The 19,007-nt window shown below is 44.6% G+C and overlaps 1 protein-coding gene across 2 annotated transcripts; it reads right to left on the bottom strand.

Moving 5' to 3' along the window:
* Positions 1–761: 761 nt before the first annotated feature.
* Positions 762–18,734, bottom strand: LOC119404468 (uncharacterized). Of its 2 annotated transcripts, XM_049418886.1 has the most exons (6): positions 18,508–18,734; positions 17,627–17,834; positions 13,614–13,873; positions 10,817–11,028; positions 5,321–5,596; positions 767–1,183 (listed from the first exon to the last, which is right to left on the bottom strand). In XM_049418886.1, exons 3-6 carry the CDS (start codon positions 13,816–13,818, stop codon positions 959–961), a joined length of 918 nt encoding a protein of 305 aa, XP_049274843.1. In that variant the 5' UTR covers positions 13,819–13,873; positions 17,627–17,834; positions 18,508–18,734; the 3' UTR covers positions 767–958. The 2 variants fall into 2 exon arrangements, with proteins under 2 accessions (XP_049274842.1, XP_049274843.1); XM_049418885.1 differs by lacking the exon at positions 17,627–17,834 and having other exon boundaries at positions 762–1,183; positions 18,508–18,725.
* Positions 18,735–19,007: the final 273 nt, after the last annotated feature.

Raw genomic sequence — 19,007 nt, 5'->3', positions numbered from 1 at the left:
CATCTTACAAACTTTGTTCTTCATCATTTTTTTACCTTGAAATCATAAAATGCAATATAAAACTGAAACCGCGCAGTTCCACCCCATGCAATGGCTTCGTTTCTGCTACAGCTGAATAGTTTGACATTATGATCATGTGTCAGCGAAGCACTCTGGTGAAGAACACAAGCATGTCAACTTTCTTGCCCTTCAGCCTGCTCCTCTGATTACACTATATATGTACCACACGCGCGGGAAACCAAGTTTATTCTGCAGTGAGTTCGCGCCATTGATTTCAAACTATCGATAGTACTAACTATCGATAGCGCTATCGATAGTATCTTTTACCATCGATAGCTCGATAGTGACTCAACTATCGATAGTATCGATAGTACCATCGATAGTTCTGCATCACTAATGTGAAGTCCACGGCCCCCTCAGAGGACAAAGCACTTCATCTTTACTGAATATTAGTAACTACGCAGGACCTAGTAGACGGTGTCAATATCTATGACATCACGGCGTTTGGTGCGGAAATTTCTAGGTGGCATCACCACCCGCAGTTTAGTTTGGCTCTTTTTTTTTTTTTTTGCTTACCAAGCGCCTTCTCTTGGCAAGCGTGGCGATTTTTGTATCGTGAAAGAGTAACTTATTAATATGAGAAAAATCAATTTTCTTTTTAGTGGCCCTTTAAGATTGCCCATGTGCTGGCTACACTTTAGATCTCTTCAGGTAAGAGTACCACAGCCAACAATCTAACGTGAGTTGTTTGGCTCAAAGGTTCCAAGCTTTGAGAACAACAAAAGATAGGCATTTTATTAAAGCCTAAATTCCTACTTTGGAGAAAATGAGTAAATGTACATCACTTAAGCGACAATATGCCCGAACAAAAAGGAACGCTCTGCATTCACAGTGTGTAGTCTCAATGAAATTCATTCAAATACTGTTCCTTCAACACCCCATGGAACAAAACAAGGGGTTAGGATAGTCCGGTTAATTTTCTGATGTAGAAGTAGAACTGCGACGGTTTGTGAATTCCTACTAGAGGTTCTTGAAGGTACTCCGTGTCGCGGCTTTCAAATGGTTCTGCCTGCAAGACCATCTCTGACGCGAGTTGTTTCCCAATCCTCTCCATGTGAAGCTTGCACGCTGCTATGTACTGCTTGTTCTCGCAGAGCTGGGCAATGTCTTCCATATCTTCCACCTGGAAATGCCAAGAGAAGGCCCCAATGAGGAAATACAGCCAAGTCCTCTGACGTGTGTCCGCAATACTAAATGCGAGCACGCTTTCCGACCTATGAATGTTTGAAATTCGTAAACTCCTACCAACTTGACTTGGAGGGGGCGAGGTAGCGAAGAGCATGCATTTTTCAAGGCTTGCTCTGAGCATGTCTTTTCAGGTGTATGTCACACTTGTTCATGTTCATTCATATTTACGTTTAAATGCAACACACAAGCAACCACAAACTTGGCTTAGCGTAAACTGACAGGAAGCATACTAAAAAAAAAAGCAGGAGTACGGGGAACATGGAAGCTTGCGATGAAAAAGTGCGATGAAATCGCAGCCTTGAAGAACACAAGTCAAACGTCGGCTCCAGCACACACACCCTGTTTACAAATTTTTCACAGGCAACATACTAGTGACTTTTTAATGACTTTGCTTTTTGGTGATTCGGCATCCTTTAGGAACTTGTATATGCAAGTTTGTAGGTATAACGTGGCAGCAGAAAGCACAGGACCGGGTTGATTGGCGGAACATGGGAGAGGCCTTTGCCCTGCAGTGGGCGTAGACAGGCTGCTGCTGCTGCTGCTGCTGCTGCTGCTGCTGCTGCTGCTGCTGCTGATGATGATGATGATGATGACGATGTGCAAGGCTTGTCCTTTAACAGAAGGTTAGGACATTCACAAATGCGATTTTTCTTTTTAGAACAAAATTTATTTTTCGCGAGTATTGACACAGTACTAAAAAGTTGCCGGATGAGTGCAAATTCATACGCTTTATGAAAAATTTGGGTGAGATGGCAGGCATGCACAGAAGGAGAAAACTGGAATATGACGACGAGCAGGATAGTGCACTGTTTGGTGCATTCACGCACAAGACCCCGTACACATTCATGTTCTTGTTTTTCAAGAACACCTTATCCACTTGCACCTTATCCAGCTTGTACAGTTGGACAAAACAAGCTCAAATAAAGCAAACTATTCTCTACAGCAACAATGTGAGAGTTACTGTCCAGTTTTTGTCAAGTACCGTCCAGTTGCTGGCAGCTCCTGCCGACACCGCTGGCTCTTGTCGTGAAACCTATTAGGTAATGCAAGTTACTTAAGATCAACCAGGCATTTCACGGTGGCCTTCAGAATACCATCACACTACATAGTGCATGGTGAAGTCTTTTTCTCTTACGTTCCAGTTTGGCTAAGACAAATTCTTGCTCATTTGAACTAGCATCTCGCACGAAATGGCCAAAATAACGAGGTTGCTTGCTTGTGCCAAATAACTCAGTCGTAATCAAATGGCCACTGAATGTACGCATTGAACCTTGTGGGAAGGTTTCCGTAAACTCCTAAAGACAGAAAAAGAGTGAGCTTTAGAACTAGAACCTCTCAAGTCCCTGAAACACGAAGTTAATTGCGACAAATGCCGCACTCCATGATCACGTAAGCCGGCAAGCCTGATTCACACAGTGGTACGCAAACTGCAAATGGCTGTCAGCTGTTTCCCACACAGCCAGTGTGTCATACGAGGCACAAAGCAGTACACAGCTACAAAAGACATGACAATGTGACATACTAGATGCACTGCATGGTAAATGGTGGTCATATAAGGAAACATTTCTCGCTCTTGGTCAACTAAAAATGATTTTCTTGAAGAAAGGCTGTGTCCATACTGGTCAGATCACAAAGTCTGCTGTTAGCTTAGGTGATCGTTTTCTAAAGCGCATCGTGATCGTCTAGCAATTTCTGTGCTTTGCATTCTCAGGTGCTACTAGCAACTAGCGAATGTTAAAAATTTGGTGCAGCAACTGTTGATAATGAGAAACGGAGGCAATGTGCCTGAAAAACGTCAACTGGCTAGTCTGAATCTCCACCACCATCAAGTCATAGTACTTTCAGTTTCAGTGGGAGCTAGTTCACCTGTGGTAAAGTCTACTGCGGAGTGTTTCCGCAAAAGAAGCAGCATCGAGCAATGCACCAATTCCACACTTTGGCCTTTTCTGCGTGATTAAGCCCACTTATAACAATCATCACAGTCCATCACAGTCATACAGGATGCATTCAATACAGATGGGCATTTGTAATAAGTGGACAATCAAAAATACGTCTGCCAACAGGCAGGAGCATCTGCTGTTTTCCAAAGAAGTCAGTAAGCTTGCCTTGCTTCTTGAATGACGAATCGATTATCACTGTTTCGAGATGGTTCAAAGTAGCAACATGTTCATCACAGAGAGCTTGGGTGCAGACCTGCTCTTTCAGTGAGGCGATGCACTTGACCGCCGTTACTGAGCTTAGAAGTGATGGTAATATTGATGAGCCATGTTTGTGCAACAAACTGCTGTTTTTGCACTGCGAGTGAGAGCGTCTACAGTTTACATTTTTGTTGAAATCTTGACTGTTTCTTCTTGGCAGTTCATGACGACAAACCGACGAGAATCAGCCATACTGGACACGCACACAACCAAGACAAACTACAGCAAGGCCCTTGAGAGTCACGATAAAAAACACAAATCTTCTGACACATGATGCGCACATGATGGCGCACGATGTCACAGTTCACGTGAGCCAACACATTCAAAGGGGGATGTGGGAAACAGCTGTTGTTATTGACTTTTTTCGTCTAGCAGTGTTTTCAGTAGCTCTTCTTTTTTCTTTTTTGCAGATCACACCATCTACGAGCTCATGCATCACTAACAAGCCCATTTAAAAGTGGGAACGTAAGCAGAGTGGCACAGATCACATCTGATCTAGACAGACTTGGAGCCACGACATGTCTGTTCTATCTGAGACTATCTACCACAGACTACACAATTACGACTTTCATGCAATCTTCATCCGTAATAAATGAGCATTCGTTACGTACGGGATCGTTATAAGTGGATCTGATTATATGGCACTGGCCCTAGTGCTGCCGTATGTTCTCTTCTTCACAGACACAATAAAGGATATTTTGTCTCGTTCAGAGAACTATGGTCTCGCTTCTGAGTCACAAAGGCAACGTGACATTGTTAGCTCTCTTCATGCATCGATCATGTCACCTACACATATTCATGTTTACAGTGAGGGACCAGATTCGATCCTGTTCCCTTTTCTAACGATTTGAAATGTTCCCATGCTCTAGCGTTCACACAACGACCGGTCTGGCCTATGTAAACCACCCCACAAGTCAGTGGTATCTCATACATGACACCAACAGCACAATCCACAAAGATCTGGCCATGCTTCGTATCACACTGTGGTTTTTTCTTTCATCCAATACGTGCGCATAAACCACTCAGCTTCCAGTGTATCCCAGACGGGCCCCCTTGGAAATGTCCTAGCTGGTGAGCTCGGTCTCATGGGTCTCCAACCAGACACGCGGGGTGCCTCCCAAGTAGAAGATTACGTTGGCAAGCATCAAGGTGGAGTCCCATCGATGATTTGGCTAACACGCTCGTACATGCTGAGCCAGTAGTCAACGTCAAAGCCAGCTTGGGCGGAAAATGTACCGGGGTCGCGGGGGTGGGACACTGTAAGGCACGTTGTGGTTGGCGCAGCAGCTGTAGGCGGAGACGGCTGTTGTCAGTGGTAGCCATGGCCGGAGAATGGACGGTGAGGCCGCCGCAAAGCTTCGTGGTGAGGACGGGGAACGTTCCACCTCCACCAAATATGTGACGCGAATGACGACTCGGTAGACTGTAGTCCGTAGACTACTTACATGATATATTTATAGTAGCAGTTGCAGCGCTGACCGGTTCAGCTCAGAGCCCGAGCGGAGAGAGATCTTCCTTCTCTTCGTCCAGCGCACACACACATAGTTTAAGGGGCTGGCAATATGCATGTAGCAATATTTGAGCCTCACTTTGGTGATTAAAAAGTTGGTAGTCTAGCCGCTTTCCTGTCTCCTTCACCGTTTCCTGTGTTCGTCTGTTTTCGGCTGGGTATATTTGACATCTCTTATGTATTCTCACATGTATCACTCCTTTCTGTAATGCCTTTGGGCTTTGAGCGCACTAATAACTAACTAACTAACTAAATAAATAAATAAATAAATGAATAAATAAATAAACTAAACTAAACTAAACTAAACTAAACTAAACTAAACTAAACTAAATGCTTGCAACTCAGGGCAGATGGCCTACCTTACCTGTTTTCCTCCATAGATGGCCTGAAACTTGTCGGTGGTGAACGGACAGAGGCTGTTGCCCTGGACTTGAGCGCACCCATGGGCTGTGTAGTCAATGCGCCTGCCCTCCTGGCCGTACATGTGTCGCACGCTGTAGGTGAGGCGCGACGTGTTTGCCTGCCACGTGTGGCTGCAAGTGGCGTTCTTGCCGGGGGGCTCGACGTAGTGCCGACTCCAGAACTGAATGGCCTCCTTCAAGTCCAGCCCAATCTCCTTCAGGAAAAGCGAAAAGACAAACTGAAAGGAACAAACATAGCTGTAGTCAACTCAAGAAGGCATTTTTAAGGGTCGCTTTATATGTAATGGCATTCTAGCTAGTCATGGTTTTATTTTTACAGAATCTTTAAAAGAGTACACACACGAAATTTTGGTCTTGCTAATTTGTTTCATTTTACGAAGGGTCCAAAACCTCTACGCCTTTGTGAAACCACGATGTAACAAAGGTTAATATTACGAAGTAAATCCAAAAGCTTTCCTGCCAATACTCATGTGCAACAGTTTTATAGATTTATAAAGAATATTGTATGTAATCAATATATTTTTGTGTCACATGCAACATTGTATTGACTAGCTTCAATATATACTGAAAAGTGCCTGTACTAATACCAATTGCTACTAACCACTTTTGTCTTTTGTGCTTGGAAAATAGACAAATCATGCAATCAAAATATGCTAGCTTGCTCCTTTCCTACAATCGCTGTAGGTGGTGTGGGCAAGCACAGCAACAGAAAACATGCATTCTTGCACATTTCACATTGTACAGCTACGGGAAATGTACATCACTTTTTCTTACAAGTGACATCCTGTACATCGCCGGCCAGTGACATTGCCAGGCCAACTTTAGTACGAAACTGGGATGTCTTACAAATGCTTCCTGGCTATCACACTTGATAAGTGTAAGCATTTTACATGTGGGAAGCACTTGGTGGTGCTTTTACAACTACGAAAGTACTTTAAAAGTGCCCTGAAAAACCTTTTCTTGAAAGTGAACTCTTGTAGTGCAGACAGGGCAGCTATGTAGTTGCTTCACTTTACCACCGATTATGACTTTCATGGTGCACTTGCCACCATTAACCAAGAAGACAGCCTAGAAAGATGGTAAATTGCGACCAAGTTCTCGAAAGGGAATGCAATGTGATCGAATCAATGAGAGTAGGCTGACGGCATAGTCACGCGCACCAGCACTGGCAGTGCAGGACTGTGGTGTTAGACGTGTGAACTGTTGGGCTATAGCTGGTGTGACGCGTGTGGTTTGAAGAGCGAAAACTCGACGATGAAGCTACATCGACGAATGAGATAACAGACAGGAAAGACACTGAACTAGCAACTGAGTTAGATAGGCATGAAGTAATCCCACAGACAACAACCGCGCACGTGCCAGGACCAGCGTGCCTCTTGAGAAAAACGTACTCATCAAAAAGCAAAAAGATGGTTGATCCCTCCGTCATAGGAATCGGAATAACACGAAAGTAAAGCGTGCCCTTACAGAAGTAACTGAATGTTTACTGTACATTGATATAAGAGAGTTTGTGCAATATATATTGAAGTCTGGCAGCTAATGGCACAGTTTAACGTGTATGAACCCACTTTGATGATTGGTGGTACATCTCCATCCCGACGACTAACGTCCATGTTAAATGATAAACAAACCCTTGTGGTAGCTGTAGTAGTTAACGGTGAAAGCGTAATCAGAGAATGAGGTGTGATAGCCAGAAGAGCGTCGCATATTGGACACAGAGCTTGGTCGGCATCCCGCGGCATGTTAAAATGTGATTGAACACGACGGTCGCACTAGAGGGAAACGCAAAGCACGTCGTGCCGCCCCGGTAGCCCGGCCACGATTTTTCTGGGGCGAGCGCGTGAGCGGGAAACGCAGTGTTACAGCCAAGTGAGGCAGGTGCGTGTCGCAGAGATATTTTTGATTTGGATTAGCGTGATGCTATGAGCGAGGCCGACGCTTTTACGACGCTTGGGCTAAGATCGCCACCTCGTGGTATGTTAAGGCATTGACAAAATTGAACTTCTATTGAAAACGCGCCGAATGGGACGGACGTGTAACGCGTTGGAGGTGTTAATCGTGGAGGCCACAGTAATGACGAATTACTTTACCGCTCCCAGAGGGCAACACCACCCCGCCGACCGGGAGAGTGGTAGATATAAAAGGCGTGTTTGTAAAGCCTCTTGAGTCTGTGACCGTGGCGCAGTGGATAGCGTGCCCGGCATCTCTTGTTGCGGACCAAGCGATCGTGGGTTCGATGCCTGTCGATGGAACTTTTTTTCTTTGCCATCTGATTGTGTAAATTTTTTCGACGTCATTTCCGTGACGGAAATACGTCACTGAAGTCTTGGTGGCCCCCGGCATAAAACACTTTCGTGTTAATATAAAAATAAAAAGGATATGATTTGATCTTAACACATCTAATGCCAGATGCGGCGCCAGCAGGGGGCACGGGGGGCTGGAGCCCCCCCAAAATTTTCACCTGCCCCCCCTTTGCCCCTCCCAAGAGCAAACATAGTCAAAACACAGTGCCTAAGTTCCCCGCCTCCCTGCCCCCATGAAGGAACTCATTTGTTGTAGCTGCACCCCCAGTAAAAAAAATCCTGGCGCCGCCCCTGTCTAACGCATCTGATCTTAACAGATAATATGTCTCCTCAATGCATTATGTGCTAAAATCAAATGATATCGTTTGGCTTTTATATCTGCTTTTTGGTCAACAAGTTTTTTCAAGAGGCACACTGGTTGTGGCACATGCACAGTTGTTGTTTATGGGATTATTTCATGCCTATCTAACTCAGTTGCAAGTTGAGCGTCTTTCCTGTCTGCACTCCCTTTGTCAACGTAGTTTCATCGCGAAGTTTTAGCTCTTCAAACCACACATGGCGTTAGACATGTCAGGGACTTGCTCACACTTCATTTACATCACTGCTAGTGAAACACAACAGTCATACTTTTCAAACTGATCCCTTTCAATACTTCTTCTTTTGCATAACATCAAGTCTAGTGTGCAGCAGCCCCAGTTCAGTAAAAGGCATCCTACACAATGCACTACTCTGTGGCTTTCGCAATGGCCGGTGCATTGATAATTTTCTCTACCCACACCCAATCAAAGCAAACTGGAAATGATACCCCTGAATTTAATCGAATGAGAATACTGTTTCGGAACATTGTGATTTGCCGTGTTGCCTATACTCTCCAACTGCTCCACACCCTACATTTTCAAGTCTAGAGTATGGCAAACCTACTAGAACCTAAATCTTTAGATCAGGACATTGGTCTTTCGAATTCATGATTTCCATAAGGTGCCCAAGTCAGATGGGGGAGAGCAAGCTTGTTTTCATTTATATGTGTCTATTTTCATCAGCTATATGATGCATGTCCACATTAAAGTAGAATTCCAATCAATTTTTGGATGGCGACACTAATTACAAACAGCACTAATTCTTAACTGTGTTCTCTTGCTCGCACTACCAGAAGGAAAACCCAATCTGTATCGCTGAACGGAGACAATGTGGCCTTGCAGAGATGCTTGATCCTCACAATTTCTAGTGCTAGTTCCTTGCCATGGTAGGACTTCACACGTCCCGACCACAGCCAACCTGTCACGCTGTTCTTTACGAATACTATCACAAACATTTCAAGAATGAACAGACATAAAGCTTAGAACAACAGAAAGTTGAGCTAGTTGGTAGAGATTCATCATGAAAGAAGGTAAGGCATGTAGACATGTAAACAAGAGTACAAAGCCAAATGCATGCTACAACCGGCACGTGTGTCTGATTGGTGGATGGCGCTGCCATTCCTGGGTATACACATAGCATATGTCTTGTGTCTATCTTCTTTATTGGCACGGTGTGCCCTTTCAGTTGATAGTCAGCATTTGTGTTGGCTGGTTCTGTTTTGCATCTGCACCTGCACACCTTACCTTATGGACAAAGGTGTGCGCAGGGTTCCCAATAGGGGGGGGGGGGGGGGGCAAACTTTTGTCACAGTCCACCGCCACCCCTATTGGTAGAGTCCAAACAAAATATGACATGCTTCTCGAAATGGCCTGCCTTTGGTCCCTGGCTTTCTAGGAGTAAAGATGGGAAGTAAACAGCTCCGGGGATGCAACATCAGGGGCCTTTGGCCCCCATTACTGTCAAAAACCTGTGTGGCCATAGCCTTGTTCTTTAAACAATTACGGGACAGGTCTGACTGGGTAAAAGTATGAGGCAGACTTTGCGCCCCTCCCTTAGGTCATGGGGGCACCCCCCATGCCCCCCCTCCCTCCCGTGTGCACGCCTATGCTTACTGACAATTCTTTTGTCCAAGGGAAAATGCCAGGCTGCCTACTAAGACAAGTGTAATAGAAGCAAGTGCAAAACGAAGGACGCTAAATTAACAGGTGTCTACCAGATTAGCTGCCCGACAGAAGAAGACAGCATCATCTCCTCCTTTTCAACGCTACTGACGATATCTTGGTGCCACTCACTCGATCATCGTGGGCAAGTCTCCTATCTCTCTTCAAGGTGGTGTATAATGCAGGACATGCATGGCGGGAAGTACACGGCTGCCTGGCTGTCCACTTCGTCAGCCTTCAGTGGACTACACGTCGTTAAGTATCCTCGTTGCGCTTCAAAAGCAGCCTGCAAGTAATGCGCATCAGCCACAGTCAGTAATCATCTGCCCGAGGGTATCGTGAAGCCATTACAGGGGTGAAGCAGAAGCTTGAAAACCAGAGCAACGTTTGCGACAGAAAAAAGTTAATGACATGGCCGCGAGAGCACGAAGACACGGGAGGCTTGACAGACAGATAGGTACAGTCAAAGTGCCTTTGTTTCATGCAGAAATGCTTCGCATTTGTAAATGTCATTCACAAGTCCATGGCACTGTCATCTTTTTCATCTCTTGAGGTTACAGTAATGTTTTTTTCCCTGATCACTTGTACTACAGATGTTACCTTCACCTTCTCTTCGAGGGACTCATTTCTTTGTTAGACGCAACCAAACCAATCCGACAGATTCACTGTATGTTGGATTTGTTTAGTTGCGTCTCACAAATAAATGAGCCCCTAAAAAACAAAAATTCCCTTGGTTTCATTAATTCACGGTGAGAGCCTCGCCCCAGCAAACTTAATGTCATAGGTTAGTATGCGATGTCGCCAAGGGCCAAAGTGGTGCCAAGGGCCAAAGTGTGTGCTTAGGGCGTTGCCCCGCCCGTCTTTCACCACTGTAGTGGGGCTACACCTTCAGCTCCGTACACTGTCGTACAAGGCGTGGTCGCCTGTGCTTTCACGCTTATCTCTTTCATTGCAATGTTTGCATTGAAGCCATAGACCGCACGAAGGTCACTTTGCTGGCTGCAGTGGCCGTGTGTGCTAAAGGAGTGAGCTGCTAGCCTTTCTTCGATCGACATTCCAATTTGTTATCGCATTCATTGCTTCACCCTTGTGGCAAAACTGTGACTTTTTTTCTTACTCTTAAAGATTTACGCAGGTCCACCATCCTCTCGTCCTGGTGCAGGGTGCGAAACTTCGCCGACCTCTTGAAGTGTGCGGTGCCTTGCTCGCATACTGCCAGGAACATGCCCGCCAGGAACTCGGGAAGGTGGTGCTCCTGTATGACTGCATCGCCCGCTCGTAGGATGACCCGCCGAGCACTCACGAGGGAGAGGGCATGCTCGAACGGCACTGCAAGGCAGGGAGAACGCCCATGCAAACGTGTTCACACTTGAAACTGATTCATCGACCTGATAGATCAATTGATTATATCAATTGATTCATAGGGTTTAATGTATCAAAACAGTGGAGCAGGCATGTAAGTAGCCACAGCGGGGAGGCTTCAAATTGCCATATGGACTCATGTGAGAACCACACCTCCAACTTAATGAATCCAATGGACGATTAGGCCAAGGAAAGCATAATGGGACATTAATTGTTGCCTTTAACTGTAGCTTAGTAATTATGACGTAAACTGAAATGAATTAAAGTGGACGAAAGAAGACCCTTTTCATTGGTGGGATCCGAACCCAAACCTTCAAAACACAACAATTAATGGACCCTGTGCCTTCCTTCGTCTAAATGTCAATTGGATTCATTTGGTCGTGCCTAACAAAGAAACGAGCCCCTCAGAAACAAAGAAAGAAAGAAAGAAAGAAAGAAACCTCCAACTTGGCAGCCAGAAACTGAGAAAGAAAAAGTTCAGCAGAGAACAAATTCCGAACGATGCATTCCAACTGACAAACTCCAAGTAACTCTTATCAGCACTGAACCACCAACGCCATGGGTTTCATGTGCCATGGGTAGCATGGAAGGTGACTTAAAAGGCCCCTTGTCAGGCCCTACTGAAAATTTTGGTTAATCACTGGAAGTGACAAGTGGCCGTCCGGGAAACATCTCACTGGAAGTATTTTTCAAATCGGTTCATTACTGCACATGTTAGAAGAAACTTCAGTCTCCTGTTACCATGCTTCCAGGAGGCAAGTTTCACAGCCAAAGACCATACACTCTCCCCTTACGCTGTTGCTAGCGTCTGCAAGCAGTGAAGCTCTCTACCTTTCTCAGTCCGGAAGAGAGTGAGCACATTGTGTCGACATGGCAAGTCCCGTCTCCTTTTACAGCGAAGTGTAAAAAGAGTCCCGGCTCAGAGGTAAAAGGCTAGGTAAAATCAAAATTCGTCCGTCCTATGTACGCAATAACTCCTACCGTGAATGTGCCACAGAAATTGGGCAAATCTCACTTGTCACCACTGGTCCACTAAAAATGAAGAAGGGAACACATGGGCAGCAAACACCAATTAAGATTTCTGGACAGACTTAACCAATAATTGAGAAAGACTTCATCGAACTGTTGGGATTAAACCAGTGATAAACACCAGGGCCGCATGTTTGAGCTTTTCTGTTTAACCATCTCTACAGAGTGCTTGGGTGGTAATTTTTTCCTTTCGTTTCATTTCTATTTTGTTTCTCAGCACACATGCAGTGGCGGCACTGGGCACTCTACATTAGATGAAGAACCGACGTCACGTGCCACGGTCAGCGACATTTCATGACCGGCCATGGACTTTCCAAACGGGTGTGTGCCTGTTACGCATGCATACATGCGCGTTACCTCACCTCTCGCTCTCAAGGAGCAGTTCCAGCAAAAAGAAGCTTGCACGACCTCGCAGCTCAAATTTTGACCGCATTCCCACGACGCACGCCCCACGCAATCACTACAGAGTAATCTGCGCCCCATGCTTGTTTGTTTGCAATGCGAAAACCTGGTTCTTTTATTTATGAATGTGCTGGTGAATCAAGCAGCACTGGCAGGCCACAGTGAAGCCGATTACCGCAAAATCCCGAGCAAGCTCCCACGCTATGGTGAAAGATAATCCTACAAGATTTGTAGTGGGGTGCTTGCTCGGTCACGGTTCAAAATTCAAGATGAAGGCGGAAGAGTCGCGCGCGCTTCCAATGAAATGCGTTATTTAATAGGCATGCATTCAATGTCGTTATCAGCCCTCGTCAAGAAAAAAAACACAGAATGAAGCAAATGGGAGGAGGGCGGGGGGGGGGGGGGGCAGTGCTTGCTCAGTCATTGGCGAATTTCTCAAATCTTCAGAAAAAGGGAGGGAGGCGCTTGCTCGGGATTTTACGGAAGTCCATTATGCAGCAAACATGAAAGAATAAATTCATTATTTCATTACGAAAAGGACAGCATTCACTTTTCTAGTGGTGTGTACGATCGAACATGGCAAATTACAGTGAATTTCATACTCGCAGTAAAAAAAGTTATTGAATGGCCTGGTTCACATGTGAGGGCCACATATTGTCACATTCTACCTCCCTCGCACATTTCCCTGCACACAGGCCATCCATTTAATGTTGCTTGCCGAAGTGCGCGTACTATTGTTTGCTCGTCATCAATTTTTCATCGCACAGCCAAAGACTGGAACGGCCTTCCCCACCACATCACTTCCATCACCACCTCACCAGCCTTCATGGAAGAAATAACAAGATTTTTTCGTGGACAACTGCTGTAATTTTCGTCTGTATAACCAACTCTTATATAACACCTCTCCGGGGTCTTTAAGGTAAATAAATGAAAAATGAAAAAATGAACGACTGCAAACTGTATGCGGCTGTTACATGAGCGTACAAGATAATTTTGACTGCCTGTGTATGATTAGCATGCGCTTAAAAGCTGCAGCCCTCTCACTGCAGCTTTTTCATCATCATCCTCCGCCATTAAATGGGAAATAAAGATTGAATGATTAATTGAAGTCGTGCTCTCACCGTTAACAGAAAATTTTTTGGCTTCAACGATGCGACTCCAGTTCTTCAGGGTAGCATCAAGAACCTTTGTCAGCGTCGTCAGAATATCACGAAATTGCTGGTTGATGTTGCACATCAGGAGTTCATTAGATTCAGAGAAAGCACGCTCAATGATGGCTCTGCGTTCGTCCCAGTTCAGCGCCTCGAATCGACACTGGAACAGCATTGACTCTGCCTGTACCACGGTGTTGAGGGCAGACTTGAATGGGCACAGCAACAACCTGCGATTGAAAGAACATCGGACACGTTGGTGCACCATATTAACACCTCTAGTGCACAAAAGAAACAAGGCACGGAGGTCTGCATCATACCTCTGTGTCTTGTTCCTTTTGTGTGCTATAGGTGTTAATACTTCAATTGAGGTGTGTGAAGAGTTATGCCTGAGTCACACGGGCACTCTTGAAAGGCCATTCAGTCGATGGCCATCAAAGCGCCACAACTCTATCAACTCGATGGAGTTGTCGCGCTGCTACATGGCAGACTTGAACGGCCGTTCAGTGGTTCAGGTGTTTCTCGCAAAAATTGTGCGCCGCTGCGGATCCTTATTCATGTTTTCATGTCACCGAAAGTTAGATTATTTAAGTCCACTTAAACTTCGTGAACATGGTGTGTCGCTGGAGCCGACGTTTTGACAAGCAGAATTGTCTTCTTCAAGACTGCAATTGAATTTTTCATGTCTTTAAGATTCCATATTAACCTGAATTTCAGCCCTTTCTTGGTTAAGTCCACTGAAAGGGGCCCTGCAACACTTTTTCAGCATGGTCAGAAAACGCTGCCGATCGGCAGTCGAGGCTCCCGAGAACATGGAAGCAAAACATTATAGCGCAGCACGCGGCCTGGAATTTACAATTAATTCTCGAAGTCAGCTAGAAATCACTCCCTCTTCTCTACAAATGATGCCATACACCCAAATTACTGCACCAAATACCCAAAGTCCATGGCTGTTAGCTCATTTGAGCATCGTCAGCTGCATAGTTACCGTGGCTGCCGCAAAATTCCACCACATGCGTGCGCGCGATCACACTGAAAGTAAGCTGCGCATACGAAGAAAAAATGAAAACAAAGTGCTCGAATAAAGTGCACGAAAGGATGCATCTTCTTAACCCCTTGTCATCCCCCTCCCAGCGTAGCTTTCAGCGCGCTCGCTGGCACGAAAGGAGAGAGAAAGCACTTCAAGTGTGCGGAAAAACAGTGCAACTACGCTCGTACTTGACGGATTCTATAAATTTTTGCAGCAGTCGTTTCGTGAGGTAATAAGCTCTTTTAATTGAGCCATTAGACGGTTACATGGAAAAGTGTTGAAGGGCCCCTTTAAAGCACAAATATGTCTGTTATTTTGTCTAAACATTTCAATAAATTTTTTATAGATAGTTGTGAATACATATTTAGTTTTTAAGTTGTTGAGCAGTGAAACTGTGGCGAGTGAAACAGGCGTAGGCAGCATGATGAAGAGAAAAACGTCGCTATTGTTGAGAGCCTGTATAGTTCACACACTTCAAGTGGCAAAAATACTTTATTACATAATTCATAATGCTCACATATACTTACCTTTTAAAGCATACTGGTTAGATTCCTATTTTTTTAATCGCAAGTATGAGCACACTGTGAACGGGAGGGCACAATCACACTGTTTCCACTTCCATTGCTCAATGGCTATCCATGTTTCGATAGATTTGTGGGGTGCTCTGTTGACTCGACGGTCATCAAAACACTTTGTGTAGCAGCTCATGCTTGACCATTGTGTCAATAGACTACCGGCTGGAAGGCCTTCCAAGCACCCCTGTGACACGGGTATTAAATGACGTGACGTTCAAACAAGACAGAAGTTGAGGGAAAGATGGAGGCTAAAAGTGGAGAAAAGTAGTTGAAGAGGGAATATGTCACTGGAGGCACAGAGTTTCCAAATAATACACTAGAGGGAACTCTGGCACTAGTGTCTATGGGAACTGCAATGCATGGCGCTTCAGCCAGCACGGGAATGATGTGTAGTACACAGATTTGTCTAAGCTTCATTCTTTCGACTCTGTTTGGCTCCGTGTCACCTGCGGCTGCTTGGTCGCAAGACAAAGTTCAGCAAACGTTCAGCAGTTCCACTTCACTACTATGACCTTTTAGACTCACCAATTCAAATTGGGTCAAGAAGTTCCCAACAGTCCATTCTTTTATCCGAAACGAACACCAAAACACAGCAATAAGCAAAGCCACAAGTGCGTTTGAAGCCGCAACCACAAAGATTAGGCAAATCCGTGTACTTCCCATGATTGCCATAGTAGCTGAACGATTGCAGCGCCGGAGTTCCCTCTAGTAACTATTGCAGGAAACTCTATGGCTGGAGGTAACATTCTGAAAAGTGGACATGTCTTGATATTAGGCTCAAACAGTCTCCAACGGAGACAAGTCCCCTAGTCAAAACCTTGGCTACAGCAACAAGTACTCCCTGTTCCATAAGTACATTGAAAGCAATGTTTGCAAAAAAGAAGAAAAAATAAAGGATGCAAGTCATACTTAGTTGTAAAGTGCAACAGTGTTTTTTTTTTGTAATCTTAAGGAAGGGGTGGACTATCTTATTGAAGAATAAAATGGTGAGTAATAAAACTAAACCTTCCTACTTGTAATTCTTTCTGCATTGTTCACTGTGGCTCCATAGCCAACCCATATAACGCCATAAACGAAGTCTCATTCTATATTCATGTTCAATATCAATACAATCGACAGAGAAGAATAAAAGTTGGCTTGCGCCAATATGACCATGTGACCCCCCCACACACACACACAATTAATAAGGCAGGTATATGCATGAGTATGACCCGAGCTAGATCAGTAAACTTTATCAGTAGTTCTGATGCTCAATTCATTCACTATGATGGCAGCAAGCTCTCACTGAGTCATCTTTTTGAGAATTGCCATTGGGATTTTCACACAAACTATTGTTCTAGGATACGAAAAAATAGACCAGTGGTTGGCGCACTTGAATTTCAGCAACATGTTGCTACAGTGGCATTAATTTCTAGCAGTAGTACTGGGCAGGGTCTTGTTTTTCATGATCATATGAGAATGATGAAGCAGAACAGAGCGAGCAGGGGGCGTGACGATGACAAAAAAAGGCACATTGGAACAGCAAATGCAGCTTTAAGCTACTCCTGTTCTTTCGGCACTTTCCGCACAAATGCAGTCATAGCAAAGTCCGGTAAGTCAATACCGTGTCTGTATTTACTACCGCAATCTTTGTCTTCCATTTTTGAAGCTAGTTTCTGAAAAACAGACCCATATTTCAATCAAACATTGGGGTCAGTGAGGTAATGAGTATAACAAAGTGCCAAATCGTACTTCGGAAGCCATAGTGCACTAAACAAACACGAGACAGGATGAAGACAGGACAAGTGCTTACTTTCAACTAAGGTTTTAATTGCAGATCATGTGTACATGTAAACATGCATCAAAACTTCAAGAGGAAACAACTGACAGAAAGAAAGAAGGTAAGTGGGCAGGTGTTGTCTAAGTTGAACATAGGAGCTCTTTCTTAGATAAAACAGGAGACGGCATGCTGACACATTCATTTCCTGCCCAAGCTATCTTAAACACCTGTATAGTTTCTCTGGTTATCTTGTTGCAATTGTGATATGCCATTGTATTGCCATTGCAACAAGATAACTGGAGAAATTGTAGAAGCGTCTGAGATACCTAGGGCAGGAAATGAATGTGTCAGCATGCCGTCTCTTGTTTTATAGAAGAAAGAGCTTCTATGTTCGGCTTAGATGACACGTGTCCACTTACCTTCTTTCTTTTGTCTCCGCTGTTTCCTCTTGAAGTTTCAGATGCGTGTTTATATATACACAGGATCTGCAATAAAACCTTAGTTGAAAGTAAGCGCTTGTCCTGTCTTCATCCTTTCTCGTGTTTGTTTAGTGCACTATGGTTTCTGACATACTATTATACAAATCCAGACTTTGGCATGATTTGGAAGACTTCCTCACCTAAGGAAGAAGTGTGAGACGCTGTCCTGTCGACTCCCTTCGACAAGGCACTCGTGGCACGTGTCGTCTTGCTCAGAACATTGCGGACCGCGTCGACGTTACCCTCGCACCGGGCAATCTTCATCATAATAGCCAACCTAAGGTGGCATATGTTGCACAGAAGTTCCAGATCAACATTACCGTCCGGATATGTGAGGTAAAACACCATCTGAAAGGGAAGCGATTAACGTGACATTTATGAACCTGTTTGAGCAACTGCTTGTAGTCATAGCTGCCACTTTACAACTGTTATAACACATAACTTTATATCTTACTACCACTGCCTCTATCTCAATATTTTTCAGTACTTATGATGTCAGGTTTCAATGCTAAACAGCTTTGCCTTACGCACAGTTTACAGACAGTTCAACAGCCTCAGATACTTTTTCTTCTTTTTAGAACGGGACCTACTGGTCTGTGTAGACCCTCGATTGACAATCATTCTTGCGAAGGCCATCATGGAAGTAAGCACAATCATTTATCAATTGTATATTAAATCTGTCGATCCAGTTAATTTCACTTGAGTGTGTGCCCTTAATTCCTGCATTAATACATAGCCCCAATGCCACATGAATAAAAGGAACACACGGCATTCTTCTTTTCAACAGCAACACATGCGTTCGTATACATTCCAATTAAACTGACGCCAGCTCTAAATTCCTGCATCGGCTGTCCTCCCGAAGGTAAAAACTCGATTGCTTAAATGTCGAATGTCTAAAAACAATCACACATATTCATTAACCTTACTTCATGGTCAGCCTTACTACGGCAGCTACTTGCAACACCAAAATGGATCGCTGATGATGTTTTTAATTACAGTTTTCACAAACGATGATGCTTACTTTCGGAATGTTGGCATGGGTGTCGGCAGCCTACTTTTGCCTTTCTCGCGCCGCTGCGTCGCATCTACATGACATTTTCGCATAAAGGTGGTGCATGTCGTCGTTACTTCAAACAGGCACGTTACTCCAAACAAGCAGTTGCGCTGTTCGTTTTCGCGCGCCGATTCCGCACACTGGAGGCACAATCAGAGCGCAACGCCAACGCCACTGAAAACGCAAGCTGCCACGAGAAGCTGCACCGAGCCAGAAAAAAGTCGATAAAAGTCAAGCTATAGTCAAGCCAAAGTTGCGACCGAAAGTTTGTCTTGTTTTTTGTCGACTTCCGATCATCCACTTTCGTTTTTTTTTTTCGATTTTCAAATGTTTTAGCATATATGTTTTTTTTTACATTGCCGGCTTTTATGTGCGCTGGCAATAAAATGACCAAGAAATTTTATTTTGATGTTTGTTTATGAGGAACAATACCGAGTCTCGAAGGCTATGTTTTCGCAGGCTGCGTA

Source organism: Rhipicephalus sanguineus, chromosome 9, assembly GCF_013339695.2.
Source record: "Rhipicephalus sanguineus isolate Rsan-2018 chromosome 9, BIME_Rsan_1.4, whole genome shotgun sequence".
Classification (NCBI taxonomy): Eukaryota; Metazoa; Arthropoda; class Arachnida; order Ixodida; family Ixodidae; genus Rhipicephalus; species Rhipicephalus sanguineus.
The sequence above is the reverse complement of the archived record's forward strand: the minus strand, read 5'-3'. Positions and strand labels throughout refer to the sequence as shown.

Bases quoted from the DNA above. Each gene is read 5' to 3' on its own strand.
- LOC119404468 (XM_049418885.1), bottom strand. From the start codon at position 18,590: ATGCGAAAATGTCATGTAGATGCGACGCAGCGGCGCGAGAAAGGCAAA. The intron at 11,029-13,613 runs GTGAGAGCACGA...CCTGCCTTGCAG, and splicing joins CAAAAAATTTTCTGTTAACG to TGCCGTTCGAGCATGCCCTC. The intron at 5,597-10,816 runs GTAAGAAAAAAA...TGTTCCTTTCAG, and splicing joins ACCTGCGTAAATCTTTAAGA to TTTGTCTTTTCGCTTTTCCT.